Raw genomic sequence first — 23,426 nt, 5'->3', positions numbered from 1 at the left:
CCTATACAGAAAACGAATGTCATTTGAAACGAATCTCATTAGTCTAAAATGACATTAGGTTGGCGCGTGTGACAGGGGTATAAGACTGGGCTGCCAACTGCAAGACTTGGCATATAGATTTGGCGTCTCTCAGTCAACAATATCCAGGATATGCGACAGATGGCTGGATGTGTTTTCGGACAGATTAGGGCGTTTGTTGCAGTGGCCAGAAAAAGACCAAGTAATGAAAACAATGCCGGTTGCATTCGTAGACAGTTTTGGTTGTAAGGTGCGAGTGATTCTCGACTGCTTTGAGATATTTATTGACAGGCCGAGTTCGTACCTGACAAGAGCCGAAACATGGTCAAACTATAAACATCATAACACAGTGAAATTTCTATTGGGGATATCGCCCCAAGGTGCGGTCACTTTCCTCTCACAAGCATATGGGGGACGCGCAAGTGACAAAGTAATCACAGAAGAGAGTGGGGTGCTGGACTTGCTCGACTATGGTGACATTGTTCTTGCGGACCGAGGCTTCCTGATAGCAGAAAGTGTTGGCATGCGCCATGCCTCCCTTGTGCTGCCAGCCTTTACAAAAGGGAAGACACAACTGTCGAGTCACGAAATTGAACAGACAAGAGAAATCGCAAATGTAAGAATTCATGTAGAGAGAGTCATTGGTACAGTGCGCAACAAATACAGCATTCTGAAAGGCAGCTTGCCAGTGGAGTTGCTACAATGCAACAAATTTGGAGAATGCCAGATCGACAAGATTGCTCGTGTATGTTGTGCCCTGGTTAATTTGTGTAACTCTGTTGTTCCGTTTGAGTGAGAAAAGAGAGTACCAGTGATCACAGTGGATTGTACAATAAACCTTTCATGCATCTCTTTTCCTTCTCTTTGGGCAAAAGCACAAAATAAACATTTGATTGGCATAAAATAAATTGCACTAATCACAGAAGCTGCATGTTCAAAACATTTACAAAATTTCTATGCTGTGGTATACATACAGCACTGTCTTAAACGCTTAAAAATTCCAATGATTATCACAGTAACTATATAACACTTTTCACACTATGGCACACTCGAGAACTTGTCTGGTGGTGTGAAAATATTGCACAGGCATAAAAATATTGTAAAATATCACAGTAAACGTGTTCAATCTGAATTTGCAGAAGAGAAGGTTTCCATGGCATGGTTAAAAACTCTGTTGTGCACGGCAGGAATCGCAGAACCACTTGCTGGCTTTTGGCGCTTTCTTTAGCCCAACGCACTTAAAATGGTACCATGTAATAGCACATGCTGGACTGTCGCATGCAATCATGCTTCCTTTTTCTGGCCCCCGGCACACACAGTACTGCCCTAAGCTGGCGTCGGTGACATTTGCAGTACACTTTGGTTGAGCCGGATTAGCCAGCGCAGATGTGCTCAGCTGGCTTGGAGCAGGAGGCTGGTTGCCTCTTGCTACGTTAGCAGCTGCGGATGTGCTCGGCAGGCTTTGAGCAGGAGGCTGGTTTTCTTTTTCTGTTGTGAACCAACGACACACAAGTTCAGGCAACAGGACTGTTTTGAAAAATCCCTCTGCTGCATGTAACAAAGGAAGCAGGAACTCCTTGTCTGCCTTCACCCTCTCTACGTGTATCTCAGTGCAGGTCCACAACACAAAGTCGCAGTACTCCCTTTTCCACACAAACAGTTGCACCTGGATCTGGTAGTAGTACCGGTGACTTTTTTTCAAGCGAAGCGACCCTTCACACTCTGATACACAGCTGCTTTTTTCACGCAAGAGATCGCACAACTGCCCATCCCTCACAGTCCATGGACATTTCACCTCTACTGTGCCCTCGCCACAGCAGCTGCACTTCACAAGCAGGTCTGGAGTTGCCCCCAGAAAAACATATTCTTGCGAGATTAGAAGCCCTGCTTGGTGAAACTCCACGTCGTGGTGTAGCTCTTTTGTTAGCTGCTGGTACTTCGCAAGGGCGTTAGCTTCGTTCTGCCTCCCATATTTCAGCTGAGGTGCATTTACTTGATTCTGGTGGGGGTAGCAGATGCGCTTGATTAGGCTGAGCGACGGAGTGTCAGTGCTTGTGTGACAAACATCATACAGAGTTGATGCCGTCACGCGACCAGCCCTGTACTCGAACCACTGAGTGCTCATGGCCTGCCTTCTTGTCCTGGCTTCAATGCTCTTCACTGCTTCTCTAGTTATGGTTACATTACTGTAAAGGTCATCACAGTATGAAACCACACTTTGGTGATTGGAAAGCTCCAAAGATCGGTCATAGAGGCGGCGCAAATCAGCACCTTTGCAGCTCCTAACAGCAGGCACAAAGCCATCACTGAACGCTGAGTGCGTGCTGGCTACAACTGGGCGATGCCCTGCCTTTATCAAACTGGACAAAAAACACGTCCATTCTTCCTCTGTCGGGGCTGGTGCAGTTTGTCGCGTGTCAAGCTTTACGGTAGAAGAAGTGTTCATATCAGCCTCAAGCTGGCGTTTTTTCATGGCACTGGACGCGAAATCCATTTCAGAGACGGGCCTCGCGTGAATTTTGCGAATGTGAGGGGGTAACCAAGAGTTGTCCGTGTCGGTGCACGAGCGATCTTGGCGCGCACGTGCGACGTACTGCATGTAGAACAGAAGCGCGGCTACGTGAGAACATGCTTCGCCGTTCCCGGCCATACACGTGCAGTGTGTTGTTGTTGTTGTAATCCTTTATTTAGAAGGGAAGGCCATGCGGCCATAATAAGGGAGGAGGGGTAAGAGGCAGGGAGGAGTAGCCGAGTAGCACAAATGGTGGGTCCTTGAACGATTTAGAAGAGATCACTGCCGTCAGCAGAGCCAGGCTAGGGTTACTGGGATCATCTGACTGCAGTCAAGTCAACTTTTACGACCGGGGTAGGCCCCGGTTTACACTAATCTCGAGAGACCACTCTCTAGGCCGAACACCCCGAGGGCTGAGAGAAAATTAGCGTCTTCGAAGGGGGGGCTCGTCTTGAGAGGAATCACGTGGCAAAGCGTTGACGAGTATTGGGCGGTACAAAGAAAATGCGGCGCAGTGCCAGATTAAGTGGTTGAGGGTGGCGAACACTAACGTTTGACAGTAGGGGCAGTAAGGAGGTGGAGATTTTGCCGGGTGAATCCATTTTCTCATGATGTGGGGTGTGAGGGCTGCGTTAGCAATAGTTTTGTTGATGAAGATTTCCGCAGAGCGAGGCATCGGAGGAGCCAGAGCCAGGTAGCCAGCGGGAGTAACGTACGCAAGGCGTACTTTCCGAGCATGGCTTGCGCGGTCAAGTTGTAGGCGAGGGTGAGGAGAGGGGCGCGACGCGTCGTCGTCCAGGGGAGGGGTACTAGTGAGACACTCCCTTGCTGCATCGTGTGCAGCCTGGTTGCCCCCATCCGAGTCCGTGTGACCCGGCACCCATGCCAATCGAGCAGGGGTCCCATTGCGAGCCAAAATGGCGATCACGTGTTGGATTTCGTGAACAGTTGGGTGATCACTGAAGGGCTTGCGGAGTTCTTGAAGTGCCTGATGGGAGTCCGTGAGGATCCGAAAATGTGGAGGGGGCGGCGTTGCAATATTGTAGGTCAGGTGATCCAATGCGCAGAGGATGCTCTTAAGTTCTGCTTCCAAGGGAGACGAGTGGTATCCTGGCCGAATGACAGAGCCATCCAAGTCCGGCCGAGCTGGGCAGCGCCAGGCCAGACCCATATGGGAAGGCGAAAGGCTGGCGTCCGTGTAAATGTCCACTTCATCTGGCAATTTTGCCGCAAGGACGCGCTGAAGGGCTTTCTCACGGGCAACTGGTCGGGTACGGGGGATACCAGTTCGCTGATGGGCCACTGTGACAGGCGGGAGTGACCAAGGGGGTGGCGGTGGTGAGGCCGAGGCAAGCGTCGGAAGAATTCGCAGGTCCCAGGCGGAGAGTGCAGCCCCCTGTGGCGTTAATGTCCGCCTAAGGTCATGTTGTCCGAGAGTTTCCGCGAGAAGCTCTTCCATGGGAGGCATAGGAGCAGCCCGTTCGAGAGCATCGATGCGGGTATGCCTGGGAAGCCCAGTGATGGTGCGGAGCATGGCCCGATAAAGGACCGCTAAATGTTTCTTATGAGTCGGGGATAGGCTGTAGGCCGGAGCGCCATAAGTGAGACGACCGACCGCTACCGCCCGACAGAGCGTGAGGCACGCCGATTGGTGAGCACCGCCAAATTTGTTTGAGAGACGAGAGATTAAGTGGAGCATTGGCTTCCAATTTTTCCGCAGTTGACTTATCCACTGTCGAGCGCTGTTGTGGCTGGCGAGGGGGATGCCGAGCAAGCCGCTTGTAACTCCGCCATGGTGAATGGGGCATCGAGATTTCTATCCACGTCTGAAACCATTATGGTCGGCAGCGGAAGGTGGGGACTGAGTGAGGCACGTGGGAAAAAAGTCGTTATCAGGCGGTGTTCTACATCCGCTGGTGGGTCCCGGAGAGTGAGGGAAGCGAATAGAGTAGGTTTTCCCTTGCGCTTGCCCGACAAGCTCCGAAACGTGCTCCACAGCCTGGAAAGGCCTCGTTCTTTACCGAGCTTAGCACAGAGACTATGCCAAAGCTCGTTGGAAAGGGAGCGCTGGTATTGTCGGATGATTTGGTACTGACGACGAATACGAATCAGGTCTCGGTGACGTTTGCCGTTGGTTAGATAGCGAGTCGTAAGGGTTTGCACGCGCTTCCACAGGTTGGTAAGATGAGCGTCCAGTGCGGGTGTTGCAGAGTCACATAAGATTTCCTCTGTAGCGTGTGCTTTCGCAGAGTGTATGGCAGCAGTGAACTGCGGTAAGGTTGCATTCTGAGGGATACGGAGGGCGGTTCGAAAGGTTTGCCAATCAATGTGCGAAAGATATTGTCGAGTGCGGAAGCGCTTGCCTCGGAGAGTGAGAAGAATAGGATAATGATCACTACCCCAAGTGGTGGTATAGGGGCTCCACGTGCGAATCACTCCTGTAGTGGCAATGGTTAGGTCAGGCGAAGTGTTTTTCTGCCGTCGATGAAGACCCACACGGGTGGCTAACGTAGGGTCATTAAGAAGGGAGAGACCGCAATTGTCAATCGCCGCCTCAAGGCACGAGCCTCGACCATCCGTGCAGTGTGCAGCAAGGATCTCGCCGTCGCTTTTGGCGAGCACCCACGCAGTCAGTGGCGTCTGGCTGAGGCCCTGCGAGTGATTCACCTGCGTGCGTACATAATATCATTACTTTATGGGGAGAACAAAATGCATTAAAATGAGGATCTTAAGCGGATAGCAAAAGGAATGTTACCTGTGTGATGGCAATCGCGGTATCTGTCGATACTTCTTTCAGCCATGGTTCCCGCACCCAGCCGCTCGTCACGAAATTGTGGGACTCCAATCCCTTCTTAGCCTTCAGTTGCTTTCTTGTTAGAAAGCTCGTTCGCAACACAAGGAATTCATTTATGTCTGCTTCATCTACGCACGGCCACCAACTCAAATCCGTCGTGCAGTCTCCTGCGCGCAGGACGAACGGATCGACTCCACACAACTTGATTTTTTCGCAGTAACGCTGTTTGTCGCTACCTTTTAGGCTAGCGGCGTAGTCCTGAGGAGGCGGTGACATAACTGGCTACATTCGTAGCCGAAAGCAATGCGAAACGTGTCGATGCGGTGAATGAAACAGAGCTAGCGGCAGCACCGACGGCGAAACTGCGACGACTGCCTCGACTGGCCTTCAGCAAGAACTTCAAAATGGCCGCTAACCCACAATGCATTGCGCCGCCGGCTCTTATGCATACTCCGTATTGGTACGCGCAGTCTAGCCTCTTCCGATTACGAGTTTTTACTTGTTTCTTTCAATCTTCGGAGCTTGATTTCTACGCCCGCACGTTTAACTAGCACCTCAGCGACGATCATAGACCACGTATTGACAAACACATCCACCCCGATCAACGCAAGTATGTGTGACGGACCGATCTCTGATCACCTACCTATTTTTGTTTCAATTTTGGACCTGTACAAGACTGTACCTGAAAATCACCTTGCCATTAGAAACATCGATTATAGCCTATAAAGAAATGAACTATTATCAATCCTACCAAGCAGTCTGTACCATGATGGTGTAAACACTGAGGTATCCAATCTGATTGAAACTCTAAAGGCTGCGATCAGTAATGCTAGCAGTACCTTATCTTCTCGCTCTTATAACGTTCCAATCTGCCCTTGGATGACCAGCGACATTCTTGCTATCTTGAAGAAAAAAAATTCTAGTACAATAAATGGAAACAGCCTAAATGTAATGACTATTACTTAGGGTAGTATAAAAGGCAACGGAATGAATCTGTGGCAATAATCCGCACACGCAAAAAAAAGTACTACTACTCGAGTTTGATTCAACGCGAAAATGGGGACTTAAAAAAAATATTGAAAATTACACAAGGAGCTGCAGCAAATTCTGGTGCGCAACGTATTCTCCCTTTAACAATAGACGAACAAATTGCTGAAAATTTCAATTCATACTTCACTACTATTGTCCGTCCTTGGTGCCTAGTCATCCTGGCTCTAACTACATATGTTTAGCCATTTCCATACGCAATACCTTCTTTACTCATGACATTGAGTTAGGCGAGCTGTTATCTACCGTGAAAAAACTGTAATAACAAAACCCCAGGGCCGGATGGAATCACGGTCCGCCTTATCAAGGATAACATAGACGTACCAGGCCCATCTTGAGCCAAATTTTCAATCATCCCCTAGCCACCTCCTTCTACCCTTATCCTAAAAAAATCGCCAATGTATTACCCGTATTCAAAGACGATAACCACTCTGACCCTTCGTGTGACCGTCCGATATCAGTTCTCAGTATAATCAACATTTTTGAAAAGCGTCTTTCTTTTCGAATAAACAAAATTCTGGAAAAATATCAAATATGTCCGCAACAGCATGGTTTCCGTCCGGGATATTCTACTTCCACTGCAGTTCAAACGTCGACACAAAATGTCAACTCAGCTTTAAATAGTAATAAACTAGTCTCCATCGTATTTCTTGACCTCCAAAAGGCACTCGACACAATCGACCACAACATCCTTCAGAACAAATTAAATAACTATGGCTTTAGAAATAAGAGCTTTGAATTCTTCTCCAGCTACCTAACTCGTCGTAGTCAGGTTGTTACTTTAGGTGGAATCACTTCTTCGCAAAAACCGATGCGCACAGGGGTCCCGCAGGGATCTGTCCTGGGCCCTCTGTTCTTTATATTATATGTAAATGACTTACAGTGGTTATCAGTTCTGCAGAGCTACTATTGCACGCAGATAATGCAGCTTTAATTTTTATGAAGGAAAATAAGCAAGCAATTGAAACAAAAACAAATACCGAACAATCAAATATATCAAATTGGTTCATGGTAAACAAACTCCTCGTCAACACGAAAAAAACGAAGTATGATAATTCACTCACAATATAAGCCCACAAATCTAGACAGTATTCAGATAAAGATAAATAATTATGCACTCGAAGGCACCAACTCCTTTAAATACCTAGGTGTAGTAATTGGCAACCATTTTTACTGGCAAGCCCATATAAACTCAGTGTGCTCAAGGTCATCTTCCGGCTGTCGTGCATCGTTGCAAGCGAGAAATTATCTCGACCTGGAAATATTATAGATTTTGTACTTCTCACTCGTCCCCTGTCATTTAATTATCCTACTGCATAGATTCATGGGGCTGGACTTACACTACCTACCTTGAACCTTTACAAAAATTACAGAAGCGCTCATTAAGAATAATAATGCACTCAAGTAATGGTCATCCAAGCGCAAACCTGTTTCGCAGACTACAAATCTTACCTATGGACAGTTTACGTCAACAGGAAAGAGCCATTGCCATTAATCATATCATAAGGTATAACCGCCCTATTCATTCGTCCATTCTGCGCTCCTCGTCCCGCCGTACCAGGAATTCTGTTGCTGGTAACTTCAACCTACCTCCCACCAATAACGTGTATGGAGAATGACGACTACAGTTCGTCGGTACCGAAATCTGGAACAGTTTGCCCCAGGACACAAAATGGGCTGATAACTTTCCCCTTAAAATAAAGAAACATTTCCTTGTCCTCCTTAATGAATCTCCGAGACTTCTGAAATAGTAAAAAATCGTTAAACTCTTCTCTACCAATGTCACTATGTCCATCGAAAGTTGACAGCGCAGTTAATATTATTCATTGCTTTTTTTTTCGTTTGAGTATAAAATTTGCACATTTCTGTTATCCTACCCAAGCTTGAGTGTGTGAATACGTGTTTGTACAATGCCCTCATCTTCTTTACTACATTCGCCATGTTTTAGAATTTTGTATTCTGTATCCTGTTACAATGCCTGTATCGCAACATTGGACCCTATACTAACTAGCCTTTGGCTATGGGTCCAAGCAGTTTTTTTAACTATCGATATGTTGGAATTAGAAATAAAGTGAAATAAAATGAAGGCGTATTTTTTTATTTGTAGTCGCAAAAATCAAGCAGTAATGCACTTTTCATTAAAATGACACTTCAAATACCAGTTATGTATTGACATTCTACCCATGATATGCGTAATTTTTCTTTTTGCTGAACAATGTTGGCAGGTATGAAGTGCGTTTCCAGATTTTGTGCAGTTTCGAGAAGTTTTGCCTATATAAACTTCTCGTTCAACAATTCAGTGAACTTTGGCAGGGTAGCATACATACATACATACATACAAGCACACATACATGCGCACATGCATACATACATACTTTCTGATGGAGGCGAAAAGCAAAAGCGCCCCTGTGTACGAGATTTCAGCGCACGATAAAGATCCCCAGGCGGTCAAAATTAATCCGGAGCCCTCCACTACGGCGCGCCTCATCGCCTGCGTTGCGTCGGCGCGTTAAACCCTACAATCAACCAAATATACTTAAATACACACATACATACACACATACATACATACACATACATACATACATACATACATACATACATACATACATACATACATACAGACGTGTATACATACATACATACATACATACATGCATACATAAATACGTACGTACATACATACATACGAACATACGAACATACGTACGTACATATACGTGCATTCATACATACATACGAACATACATACATACATAAATGCACGCATATATACATATATACATACATACATACATACATGCATACATACATGCATACATACATACGTACGTACATACATACATACGAACATACGAACATACATACATACGTACGTACATATATACGTGCATTCATACATACATACGAACATACATACATACATAAATGCACGCATATATACATACATACATACATACATACATACATACATACATACACGCATACATACAAACATACATACATGCATACATACATACGTACGTACATACATTCATACATACATACGAACATACATACATACATAAATGCACGCATATATACATACATAGATACATACATACATACATACACGCATACATACAAACATACATGCATACATACATACGTGCGTACATACATACATACGAACATACATACATACATAAATGCACGGATATATACATATATACATACATACATACATGCATACATACATACATGCATACATACATACATACGTACATACATACATACGAACATACATACATACGTACGTACATATATACGTGCATTCATACATACATACAAACATACATACATACATAAATGCACGCATATATACATACATAGATACATACATACATACATACATACATACATACATACATACACGCATACATACAAACATACATACATGCATACATACATGCATACATACGTACGTACATACATACATACATACGAACATACATACATACGTACGTACATATATACGTGCATTCATACATACATACGAACATACATACATACATACGTATGTGCGTACAGACACCAAAATTTAGGGGTGTAGCCGAACGAAGAGTATCATGGTTTTTACTCTTGCTTCGCATCTTTGCACTACTTGCATGATCGGGTAGGCTTTATTGCACAACGTCAAGGCCGTGGGAAAAAAAGCCGTTTGACGCGTACAAAACAGGTCTGCGATCTAGTGACGGAACTTGAGGCCCGAGAGAATTTAAATACGAGGAGCGTCGACACCGTTTGATTGTCTACAAGGGGTGCACGGGGTAAACTTATGGTAGGTGCTACTAGAAGACAGCGATACGCTAAAAGCAGGAACGCAAGTACAAACACACAGGGCGATTTATTCAGCTGTTCACTGAACGGTATGACAACAAGGAAAATCGACGTTTTCCAGAGTGCTGAACTTAAGAGTTAATTAAGTACCCAACTTCAATTAATTAACTGGGTAAGTACTCCTGGTCCTAGGTCATCGTTTTGTGTTCGAAAAATGAAAGCGTGTAGCAAATCAACCCAGGCCATAAAAACATTAAAAAAAAGCTCGAGGATTAATTGTGGTCAGGATATCTCTCAGCAGGGTTCGCACTCAAAATACATAAATGTTCTAGCTCAAATTACGCACCTAACCCCCTCGTCCGTCTTTCACTGTACGTCGCAATCGCCACAGAACAATATACATCGAAAGCCAGAAAGCGGTGCCCATCGGCGGGCAGGAGGGAGACGATGTACTAAAGAAACAAACAGATAAAAGGCGGCGCCGCGCAGAACGCACCGACCGAGCGTAATTCCATCGACAAATCGCTGACGGAAAACAGAGACACAAAGAATGAGACCTCCGCAAATATCGTGCAGCGAAACTCTCGCTTTTCTCTCACTTGGCAGCAAGGGGAGAAACGAAATAGAAGAAACGGCAAACAAGAAAAAAAGAAAGACAAGAAAAAAAAAAAAAAACCAAAACGGAGACAGTGCGCAACTGCGTAGCGAGCGAGGAAGCCGAGCCGGTAGCAGCCCCCCGTCCGTTCCGCCGGTGGTTGCCACGGCAACGGCGTCATCAATCAGGTGGCGCCCCCTCGCGGCAACTCCACCGGCTTTTCCCACAAAAGGGAGCACGGGAAAACGGGGCCCTGACCCTCTCCCTAGACGGCCACCGCATAGGAGAGGAGGAGAGCGCAGAGGTGAGGCGTGGGCGGCAGCGCTGCCTCGTCGACCCGAACCCGCCCCCCCGCCCGACAAACCTGCACCGGGGTTAGGAAACGCCGGAACTCCGCGAGTCGTGTACGTGACGAGACCGCGGCGGCCAAGAAGGAGAGGGGAGCCTCGACGGCCAAAGTGGTGCGGCGTCGCCCAGTCATCACCGTCGGGGAGAAGAACCTCGAAGCGATGGCAGGTCGAGCAGCGGCCTGAGGTTGCGCCGCCGGCGGAGGCGCTCTATCCCGTGAGGCGTCGGAGCGGGACGTCGACATGGAGCTCGGGACCTCGGGCTGGAACACGCAAGCTCGCTGCGGCCGAGCCAGACAGCGCGCGGTGCGCAAAGCGGCCGTGCTGGTCGCCTTTCTGACCGCCTGCTGTGTCCTATCCAGGATCAAGACTCGTGAGTACCGTTACTACTTCAGCAGAGAAGTTCGCTGCTTAGTTAGGTCTCCCTCTATCCGGATCACGCCATCGTGCTCGTCTGGGTATACGTGACGATTCAGCTATTCCTACCGTCGTCGGCGACCCACATAACCGGGTCGGCTGGGCAAAGACAGCTGCGCGACGAGCTCGGCACGCATTTTGTCGGACGTATAGCGGCAGCGCTTTTCAGGGGCCGCCGTATAATCGGGCCAGCGTGAAGGACCCCCTTTTAAATTGCGTGCCGCGTGACACACATCATTGTGCGCGCTGGGCGTGAGTAGAGCCGGCTGCCATAAGCACGCAGGGTAAAAGAGTGCAGCAGCAGCTGCTCCTGCTGCAGTGAGGCAACGCGCAGGTGCGATGCACAGCCCTACTCTTTTCCTGCTCCGCATTCTGTTCTTACTTCCTTCAGGGTTCGCACTCACGGCCTGGATCGGTCGGTGTTCGCCCGACTTTCACGTGTGCGAGGAATGTGGTCATCTTTTTTCTCCTTTTTTTTTTTTTTTTTCCTTCTCGCGACCGAGTTCGCACAGGTGTTGCCGTCTGTATTGCTGCGCGATAGGCATGCGAAAATTCCCAACGGTACTAATGCCTTCGCCGCTAATTCCAGCTACGGGTGGTACTTTTTGACAAGCTCTCCACGTGAAATGCTTGAAGCGCTTACGGCGGAATTGTCGTTGGGAGTACTGTACGTTAGCGTCGTGAGAGAATTATCTGTGCTACAGCGAACCGTTATTTTTTTTCTCTCCTTCCGTTAGCTGCTGAACTTTCAGGCAAAATTTTACTGCGCATTTGACGCGGAAGGCCTGTACTCTCCCCTCCCCCCCCCTCCCCCTTCCTTTTTCGCAACACAACGTCCTCGCTATTATTTACATTACAAACAAGCTGATGCATTTTGTAATTAGCTCCGATGTGCCTCTTCAAAATCCCTAAGCATGCTTATGTGAACCCGACGGGGGCGTCCCACTGGTCAATGTGTTGTACTTTCGCCTAATAGCAAAACGGTATTAATAGGCCCTTCATAATTTCACACGAGCCCTTACAATGCTCCCAAAAATGTCTTCCGAGCAATGCACTTGTGTCTGGCAGTGAGCCGACTTTACGGGAATTCGATGTATCCATTTATTGTTCTGCAGATACTCGTACATAGTGTTCCATCGGACTCCGTACAGTGCCTCTAAAAATGGGCTTCTCAGCAAAGCATTCCGCATCGCAGTGAAGCTGACTTCAAGGGTCCTGATTTAAAACGTTTCATAAGGATACATTGGGTCATATGAAGGTATCCAACAGAAGACCTTGGTGCTTTCATATGTTCACGCAAGACTGCCAATAAACTCTTAAAACTTCCTTTCACGCAGTACACTTGTGTACAGTAGTGAAACCGGATTTAAGAGGGTTCAGTGTATGACATGTTTTCGCGCTATTCGACAATTCCGACTGGAAAGTTTGCGCGCATTTTTTTTTTTTTTGTCTGCGGGGCAGTTTTATGATGACTTAAGCGTTTTGTTTTTTCATTCACATCAAGTCGACGTTCTCCTCTAGGAGCTGAAATAGACATATTGTTTGTGACCTTATGTTAACAGAGTAATGTGCACCCCCCTCGTAATGTGAACTCGAGCCAAAGGTCTACTTTATAAAAATGCTTGTTTTCTGTGGAATAACCTTTAGCGCGAGCATGCACCTTTTAAGCAAAAAAACACATTTGCGCTTTTTGTTTTCTTATTTTACTACTCCTTTTTTTTGAAATTCTCGCTGATATTTCCCACGTGTGGGGGGACAACCACAGAGTTTCTCAATATCACCTAGAGTGGAAAGTGTCGCTGCGATCGCACGTCGCCATGGGAATAGTGGGTACTGTGGGAATCGGATTGGCAGCAAGTGGCTAGTACAAAGAGCTATGGATTAGGCTTCTCGGCTCTGAAGCGCTTGTTAGTTCTGTTTTCGGAATGCTTTTCGGTTTTCGGGATGCCACTTTCTGGCAATCAATGGCTATCACAGATATGTCTAAATAACAGCGTGATTAGCACTTAACGCATATTCTCGCGTTAGCGGCGAGTTGCTTAAGATGAAGGGGTGACCACATGCAGCGACAGCGACAAGCGACGTGGAAAACGGAACTCAAAAGGTACAACAACAGAGTGTACTGGGTGACAGCCACAATTAAAAAAAATTAATACACTGCCGCCAATGTCCTCTGTCGTCGTCGCCCGTCGCTACAGTTGACTGTATCGCTGCTGCCGCTCGCTTGTGGGCTGCTTCTGGGCTGCTTCTAAGCGGCAAAAAGCGAGCGAGGGTCCCGGCGGCCTGTTATTACACCGCTTCATACCGCTTGCCGCCGCCGCACACACTACAGCCACTAAATAAGCTACGCTAGCCCACACTATCCGTTTTCTGCACACATTCAGTTACGATTTCCGCGTCGCTCGTCGCCGTCGCTGCGTTTACTTACCCCTTGAAGCATGCATGCACTGCCTTGGGCAGGCGCAATGAGGCAACATACATAGCGACTCGACAAGCCAGTATTTGCCATCTAAAGCATTCATGGAATTTCATAATGCTTTGCGCGCGGGCTTGAAGACTTACTTCCGGTAATAGGCTTCGCCTCTAGGTTTATTTATATCTGCTTGGACAAAACAAATAATTACGACGCGATTACATCATCCTTGCATCTATATGTTGCATCTGCTTCGCCTGCCAAAGCGCGTAGCATACGATAATGATACTGTATTGAGATGACGCAAGAACACAGTTTAAGAGAATTTAAATAATTCTTTTCAGCTAAATATTACAAAAAAAATCAAAGAAACCCTCACACAGTTTGGAGTATGTAATAATTGAAAAATACATCCGGGACGGCTACCTGTATCTGGCGGGGTGAGCCAAAGGCAGGATTTCTGCTTTTTTTCCCCTTTGTAACCCCCAAATGTGTTTTGCAACGTAAGCCCGCGAACACAGTGTCTTACACAAAATAAAATTTGTTAACAGCGGCACTTTTGGCCGCAATTTTTTAAACAAAAACTCAATTTAAACAAAAACTCAATGAGGCCCAACGCCTCATCGCCTGCGTTGCGCCGGCGCGTTAGACCCCACAATCAATCAATCAATCAATCAATCAATCAATCAATCAATCAATCAATCAATCAATCAATCAATCAATCAATCAATCAATCAATCAATCAATGAAATTGAACAAAATTGTAGGGTACGGCACTAATTTTTCAAATGATAGGTAATTAAATGGGCTCAATTTTATACTTCATCTGCGTGTGTAGGGGGACGCCCAAAAGCCCGCACAAAGTTCTCTTTTACTGGCATACGGTGCCCTTAATCTCCAGGGTGAAAAGGAGGTGTTGGGGGGGGGGGGCGAATAGGGGTATTCAGAGGAGGGAAATGCGGGGTTGACCTATGAGACCTATAGAAAGCAAAAATTTAAAAAAAAAAAAGAAACGTATACGATTCGCCTAAACTGTATAGAACGCGTCACTGCAAATATTAGCGCATCAATTAACGAGTTATATCCGGCACGAAAAATATTTGCCGCTCAGTTGCCCGGCGAAGTCTAAATGCAGCAAAATCAAATAGCTGTCGCACAGCCTTTAGCAGTAGTAGAACGAGGTAGGCGCGGTTAGAATAGCTGCATTCACGTTACTTAGGCGCAGTAGGCGCAGCAGCTAAGACACGGAGAGCCGGTAATCAAAATTCAGTTCGTACCAGTCGATCATGATCTTTCTTCGCGAATTGCACAATTATCAGCGGTTGAAGAAGAAAAAAGGCTCACTATTAGCAGGGCACAGCATAAAGATAACTTAAAGCGGTTAGAAAGCGAAGAGATTTGATTAAATAAAGATAAACTTCATAAGACAAATTTCACAAGCATTTTTGAAATTAAAGTCAAGAATTGAAAGAAATGAAGAAACTTGACGAATAAAGTGAAATTTCATAAGTTGCGAGAGTCAACGAAAGCAATTACGTCCCGGCACAGATCATCGCCTTCGTCTTCCTCCCAACTGCTTCAGAGGTGCGTCTCCCCACGTAACATATATCCGGCAGCAAAAACGCCGCCCTGGCGTCTTTCGAATAATAAATAAGAAACGAAAGGGCAGGGGTGTAGGGCTTCAGCCGGCGATCGGACTCTCGTCGTACGTCGTGGCCGGCGCAGATACAGCGAAAAAACAATTTCGATGAAGGACCGGAGTGGAGAAGACCAGAGGAGGTCCAGAGAACACGGAGCGTATACTGCGCAGTGGCGCTTGCCGGTCGTTTGGCTGCCTGGCGAGTAAAGTCAGCGCGGGCAATGGCATCACGCGAGCAGTCTGTGACGGAGCTGTAGCTCTAAGGTATTCAACGCCAATGCTGGTTATGTTGGTTCCCGTCCGCACGTCAAGAAAAAAGAATGTCACTATCATACAACTCATGTCACACAATGTCATACAACTCATCACGTCGTGGTGAGTTGTGTGAACGTCACGTACTGTACGGTTACGTCTTATCAAAAATAATCCGATAAAACGTACACGGCGACCATGTTAATGAGCGTATACGATAAGGACTGCAGTAATAAGTAAAAAAGGCGTCCCACAGGAGCACATTGATATGTGGATGATCAGCAGTACTGAGATTGAGTTTAGTAACGGAGAATATTCCCGGCGAAAGCACCGACTTTGATCCGACAGGCGAGGGGGGTGTCCGCGGGGCGGAGAATGACGTCATGCAGGGGTAAGTCAGCAACCTCGGAAGCACAGCTGATAAGGGGCGCCCTGTTGATCTCACAGCGAGTTGCGTAATCAGCGGCGGCAGCTGCCAAATTGTAACTCGAAGTGGAAGCCGACAAGGTCGAAGCTAATTGAGGCCCACGCGATAAAGCGGCTGCATTGGGACGTGGATTGCTGGCGAGAGACCGGCAGGGGCCACCGTAAAGGTCTTCCGCCGTTTGCAGGGGTCACACATGGTGATGAAACATTTGACCGATCGGTACATTCCGCCGGAAGAACAGGTGCCGGACGCGATCGTACGTCCGCGCAGTGCCCTGGCGACCGGTAATTGGATCATCAAGGAGCTGTTGAAGGCAAACAGACCACCAGCCTGAGTGTTCGGGAACGGCGAGAAGCAGATCCGGGCCGTCCGAACAAAGGTTTAGACGGCATGGGAATTTTTCCTTGGATACAAATAAAGCCCATTCATTCTGCTCTAGTCGGCGAACACGCGACGGAGAGGAATTAGGTATACAGACAGGCGAAGTGAATGAGAGAGAGAAACAACTTTATTTATGCTCATGAAGTATGCAGAGCTTAGGCAGTATGTGATGCACCGCAAGCACTCATCACTCATTGCCGACGTGAAGCGGAACGGAGATAGAACAGGTGCGGTTGCATTTTTCACTGTCATATCACCTTATAAACAACAAAAAATGAAACTCTTGCCGCCTGGCAGTTCTGTTGGCTCCCTTAAGGATGAAAGCCTGCAAACGGCACGGTAGTCCCTCGCCACGGCGAGGGGCCGGCCAAAGGGACATGGACAAAACTTGTCGACAGCCCATACCAGAGCCACGGACGCTTTCGCGTTCAGTAATCGAATTTTGCTCTGCTGCGGATAATAGACGACTGGCGTAGGCGATCACGCGATCTTGGCAAAGCTGGCGCCACGCCAGAGCGGGACCGATGCCACGGCCGCTAGCGTCAGTGCGTATTTCCGCAGGAGAGCAAGCGTCAAAATGGCGTCCCAGACGGAAGTTGTCAAGCGAGTTATTAATGTCGAAAATGCACGGCCTTGAGCCACGACAGACCACTAGAAAGGCACGTTGTTAACGGATGTACTATATAACCCCAAAGAGCTTGATACGCCCTTCGGGAAACTCGGCCCGGGGGAAGAAATCATTGACTGTCTTCAGTTTTTTTTCCGCACCGGGTTGAACGCCGCGAACATCGGGAGTTTGTGTTGGGACTGTTACATTGCGCGTCCGATCATCGCACGCATCAGATTGGTCTTGCGGTGGTTCGTATCACCGGAAAATTTCGCATAAGTCGAAAGAAAGCAGGGTCGCCAAGGGCATTCCTTGTGCAGACGACATACGGAGACGCGCCAAATTTAAAGGCCCGTTACAGTCTGACCTTGGGACCTACCTTCTCCTCCCACATGTAGAATTTTACGAAAATAATAATATTGATCGATCGAATGATTGATTGATTGATTGATTGATTGATTGATTGATTGATTGATTGATTGATTGATTGATTGATTGATTGATTGATTGATCAAAAGGGTGGCGTGGTTGTTGGTAATAGGGATGACGCTATGAGGAAGAGTAACTCAGCGGAGCAGCAGATTGTCGACGATCGGGGCAAGAACGACGATGTTGCAGCAATCAATCGGAATGGCGACATGAAGTATTTAGCGCTCCCTTCATCTAGCTTCGCAACGCGATCCGCGCCGGTCGGAGCAGGCCGCGAGAATATGGCGTCAAACGAACGACTGGCGTGCGCGGCAGCTGTACACACGCTTTTCTCGTACCCGCTCGAGCAAAATCTGTTTCCCTTATCTCCTTGATGCCCCACAAACGCCACATTGTTCGCGTCTCTGACTGCACGCTTTTCATCGCGCTTTCGCGGCGCTTTTTACTTGGTGTTCGCTAGTGAGCCTTTACGCGGCGTGATGACCCTCTTTTTCTTCCTGTTATGCGCGAGTACGAAAATCAGGTCTGTTCATCTTTTTGTTCGGCAGCTTGTTCGCTGTTTACGCGTCTTTCGATTTGCTCGACACCGGCTCTTGAGAGCTGTACCGCCAATATATGCCTCACCCATTTTCTCTCCGACAGTAATGAGCCATCGATGCCAGCTCGAATACCCCAAAGCCCTCAGAATTTTCTCAAAGAAGTGGCTGGTACTTTCCGCTTTTTACAGGCTCTCTTCAGCTTTGAGTTTGTGTTCAGGGCTTCGCGCCAGCCCTCAGAATTTTCTCAAAGAAGTGGCTGGTACTTTCCGCTTTTTACAGGCTCTCTTCAGCTTTGAGTTTGTGTTCAGGGCTTCGCGCCAGCCTATTGCCGATGCCCTTGTCTGTTTCCAGTCTATTTTCGATGCGCGTTTTTTCTTTCTCGTTCCTTTATATCGTGCACCGTATCGCCAGTACCGATAACAGGATGTTTTCGGTATGTGGGTAAGATTCGTATTCCCCGTTGTGTTAAAACGTCTTCCACTAAATTACACGCTGGTGCGATTCCTGTTAAAAACAAGATGCGAGATCGCGGTCGCCTCCTAGGGCACAGAAGCCGAACCCTGAGCTTGTTTCTGCAATTGCCGGAGAGAGTACAGGGAGTGTTCAAAGTGTACCAGTAGATGATCACTAGGTGGCACTAGACGGCGCTAGATGACGCTTTGTGTGCAGGAAGTTCCACGCTTGTACCATCTCAAAATGGAATGCGTCGCCGCACAATGCGTGTTGTTTACACACGATGCAGTTTTTAAAGCAAGAAGTTCGTCGCCTTGTATTTGGCGAGATGAAGCAGTTTACGCTGATACACCCACATTGTCGACATTTTTGCCATGTCCGCCATGGCAGTAACGCATCCACAACGACAGGAGTGTTCGATGACCGTCGCGGGGGTTTGGAAATTGATTTTATAAGGCGAACCGACGGCGAGACTCCTGCCATGTGTAATGACGCAGTTAGCCGCCCGGATGACGCGCGGTGGTGTCGGGAATCCCCGATGGGCTGAGTCAAGCATGTTTCGCGCTCTCGAGGGCGGGGGAAGAAGGCAGAAAAGGTTCACCGGCCGCTGCACCGTTGGTCGGTGGTGCGGTTGACACCGATGCTTGCCGGCATTAAGGCCTTAAGTGTGGATCTGAACCCCCGTCTCGGCAGTAGCAGCCCGATGCTATATACCACTGTGGCGGTACGGTGACCCATCAAAATGGCGCTTACCCACTTAGGGGGATTGCCCACGAAGAGTTTTTTTTTCATGGAAACCAATCAGATAACGCAATGTAGTGGAGCAGGAGAAATGATTTAGTCTGTAGGTTCAAGAGAGCGAGAAAAACAAGACAGAAAGAAGAATAGGAAAACAAAATAGAAGTCAGCCTGATCGCAATAGCCGTCTTCGAAATGAATGAGCGGATGGCGTGACACACATCCCTATGGCAGTGTTATCAGAGCACGTTGTGAGCGTGTGTGCTAAAGTCGTCGTCGTTGCTGTTGCTCCTTTCTTCCTGGCGCATGCCAACTGAGAAAATTGGGCAAGAATCGCGAGCTTCCAGGGGCTAATGCGGCCGCTTCACAAAATTCACAAAAATGTGGGCTGGAAACGCCAAAGTTGCAGAACGGTGCGTGTCTCGCGCTGTAAGACGAAGAAACGAAAGCGAAGAAAGAGGCGAGACACGGAAAAGCCCGTTGAAGTAATTGGCCCCAGAAAGAAAAAGAAAGAAACGAAAGCCAAGGAAGAGAATCAAATGATGAACAAAGAAGTCGTCAAAAAAAAAATATCACCGGGTTTTCGCCTTCAAAGAACGCCAGCAGACTGAAGTGCACCGAGGAATCTTTTCTACGAAATTACACGCAGTGACCAATAGCCTCAACAAAACTTGTTGCGCTAGTTGGTTCACGCTTATTGGAAATAATAAAAGGCGCCTGTATCTGGTGTGTGTTTCTACTTCGTCTTCGATTGCTTAGCGTCCCTTTTATTATTACCAATATCCCCTCGTTCCTTACCCCCAATTCTGAAGAAATTAAAGTTTCCACCCACCCACTCACCTCGAGGATTACGTCGCACCGGTTCCAGCTGACCTATAGAACGTGCACGCATTATGAGATCACGTGACCGTCCTGAGACCTTCCTGTTTCTGCCCTACATTAACAACGTCGGTAAACCGGGACAGCAGAACCGAGGATCACACCCATGTGTTTGCTATTCTTGTTTTGGGGAGGGTAGTGGAAACTATAGGCCAAAATTTGACGAAAAGGCAGGCCTGCTGATGAGCCGTATACATTTGTCCCCGAACTTTGGAGACGTGCATATCACCAACGACAACCTAGAACATTATTTAACGCGTGGGCTATGGCTTCTTTTCGCAGCTGGCTCACACTGGCTAATTAAACACGCGATCTGAAACCAGTGATTACAGAATTGCGAAATATTCGCTATTAGGTAAACAGTAGTTACGTACTGCGGAACATGCTTCGTCCGGCAGTACCAATCACTCGAAAGTACAAACTACAGCCCTTGATGTATATTTCCCTGAAAAACCTAACATCCAGAATAACGTAAAGAAAATATGTCCTGTACATATTTATTGATTGAGATTTGTAGTTTTTTTTAATGGTACAAAGCCGGCGTGGGTAGAAAAAAAGACCGACATATCAGTGTCTATTGCTCAAACTTTAAATATATAAGCCTACGTTTTTATTTTTATTTTTCGGGTGGGGCGGGGGGTATACATTCAAGAAAAATGCGGTGCGAAATAGGAAAAAAAAATGCTGCGTTAACAGCCCTTACAATGTCAGTGATTATAAAGAATGAAAAATGATTATTAGAGCTTCACGAGTACTTCGGACAACTAACACTTAGCCCATATAGATGTCGCGAAACTGGGAGAAAAAAACTGTCGCGCAGAAAAAAGCGTTCGCCTTGTCGAGAACTGGCATAGCGCCATTTGAACGCAGCAGACAGGCTGGAACCGTGTTATTCAAGCGTCGTTATGAAAGCACTCTCCGCCAGCTCGATATTCGAGTGCTCGCAAACGATGATGAAAAGAACGGTATTCGAATAAAACGACCTCACATCTCATACAAAGCGGTTATACCACGAACTGTGTACGCATTTCACTCCGTTAAAAAAAAAAAAAAAAAAAAAAACTTCTTTCGCTAAAACGCCGCGTCATTTCCGCTGAACACAGACGACATCTAAGCCCTAGGCTATAATGTCCACACCTTACGCAACGGTATACGCTTCGCCGCCAGAAGAAAAGAAACAGTGACATGAAGAATAAGGCGCAGCGTGCGAAGAGCCCGTCTCTTGAAACCACCATGACTGACGTAAACGTAGTGAGGCGGGGATCAGGCTTATTTTTCCGGTAAAAGCAGCTGACTGGGAGATGAACCTCCGTTGTACACTATACAAAATCCGCCTGTTTACATATTTCGTTTACACTTGCTTCCTTTCGTTCACATATTTCGTCCTGCCTCCGTGACATCTATTCGCAAAAAAAAAAAAGAAAGAAAAATGCGCACACAGGGCTTACAATGGAACCTCATTTCTAATCCATCACTTGATGACTACACTCGAACAACGGCAACGGAAGTTGCCGCTGTGCCTCATCACCGCAGCCGGATGTTACTCAGCGCGGCGCAAATAGGGCGTTACTGGGAACATTAATTTTGAGCATGGCACGTGCGAGCCATTTCTATACTTTTTTGGACTTAACATGCATATAAACTACCGCAGCGACGACAAACAAACTACGCGAGAAAAGGTAGACGATATCACTCCTTCAAAACAATCTCCTTTCACAACGCGCGCGCCCGTTGACGTCAGGGTCCGTCGCTTAGGTGGAGTGATACCGCACACGAGCTATTGACGTTCTTAACGTATTCCCGAGTATACCCAACACTTCCTTCTCCAACAGCATGCCGGGTGTTGGAGTACGAGGAGGAGGACAAGGAGGATGCGAAGGAGGACGTGGAGAAGGAAGAGGAGGAGGGTGAGAAGGAGATGGAGGAGGCGAAGAAGGAGGAGTAGGATGATGAGAAAGCGAAGGAGGATGTGGAGAAGAGGAGGAGGCGAAGAAGGAAGAGGAGGAGGAGGCGAAGGAGGATGAGAAAGCGAAGGATGAGGTGGAGAAGGAAAAGGATGAGGATGAGAAGGCGAGGAGGTGGTGAAGTAAGAAGAAGAAAAAGAAGAAGAAGAAGAAGAAGAGGAGGAGGAGGAGGAGGAGGAGGAGGAGGAGGAGGAGGAGGAGGAGGAGGAAAACTTTGTTACAACAAACAGTGAAGTCGAGCTGGTCAATTTCTAGCCGTTCCGTCCAGGACTCCGTTGGTGTAGCCGGCCGTCCACGCTATTTCAGCGAGACAAAGCCGCTTACTCAAGTCTGACTTGGGAAGCTCAGACAATTCCGAGGGTATACTGTTAACGTGCTGGGGAGAAGAGCAAGAACTGCTACGCTCTCCGGAATGAGGTATCATGAAGTGCTCCTCGAGAAGATGCATGGGCGGGAACAATAAGACAGAAGAAGGTGAAACTACAGCGGTGTAGTGAAGAACGCAAAAGGAAAGGAAAAAAAGGTTGGTGGAATTAAGTGCACGACATCTTAGAGACGAGACGCTATAGACTGGTGTTGTGCGAAAAAAGCCAGGAAGCACTTAAAAGCGCGAGATCGAAAGCGTCTGACTCGGAAAAACAGCAGCGGAGACCTGATGCATTGGAAGGAACCACGAACGATGGCGGCGATCTCCCTGCATAGCGGGCGCACAATAAAAATATGGACCATGCATGGTCCCGGCCAGACCACATTTCGCGCAAGATGACAATCAGTGGATTCAGCACACACGGAGAGGAACATATATAGTTCGGCGCGTACTTTCGTCACACGTGAAAACGCCGTATTTTATGAAATAAACGGAATAGACATAAAGAGGCCACTACGTGGCAAATGTAAATTTGCGGTGCACTACACGTCGTCCGTTGTTGGCGCAGCGAGTTCGTCTCTCTTGACAACCTGCCCGTGTTCATCGACAACAGCTCCCCGACTCTGTGGAAGAAATTTGGCCATGCATTGACGAGACAGAACGCCACCTACGGGCCGCATTTATATATCACAATGGCAGCATCAAAGGTAATACCAGAGTCCTTCAATGCTTTGAAGGACTCTGGTAATACCGTGGTTGCAATAGCTCTCCACTCTGAAAGCGACCAGG

General features: G+C 47.3%; 1 protein-coding gene across 1 annotated transcript in view; it reads left to right on the top strand.

Moving 5' to 3' along the window:
• The first annotated feature begins 11,099 nt into the window (after positions 1–11,099).
• The window catches only part of LOC144149590 (sodium/potassium/calcium exchanger 4-like), a 139,062-nt gene continuing 126,735 nt past the window's right edge, over positions 11,100–23,426 (top strand). The window contains exon 1 of the mRNA XM_077681228.1: positions 11,100–11,505. Within this exon, the coding sequence (XP_077537354.1) occupies positions 11,376–11,505 (130 nt within the window). The 5' untranslated portion in view covers positions 11,100–11,375. The remainder of the gene's footprint in view (positions 11,506–23,426) is intronic.

This window comes from Haemaphysalis longicornis, unplaced genomic scaffold (genome assembly GCF_048455015.1).
Source record: "Haemaphysalis longicornis isolate Haplotype H1 unplaced genomic scaffold, Haemaphysalis longicornis Haplotype H1 scaffold_8, whole genome shotgun sequence".
Lineage (NCBI taxonomy): Eukaryota > Metazoa > Arthropoda > Arachnida > Ixodida > Ixodidae > Haemaphysalis > Haemaphysalis longicornis.
Note: the sequence above shows the minus strand (reverse complement) of the source record. Positions and strands in the feature narration are given on the sequence as shown.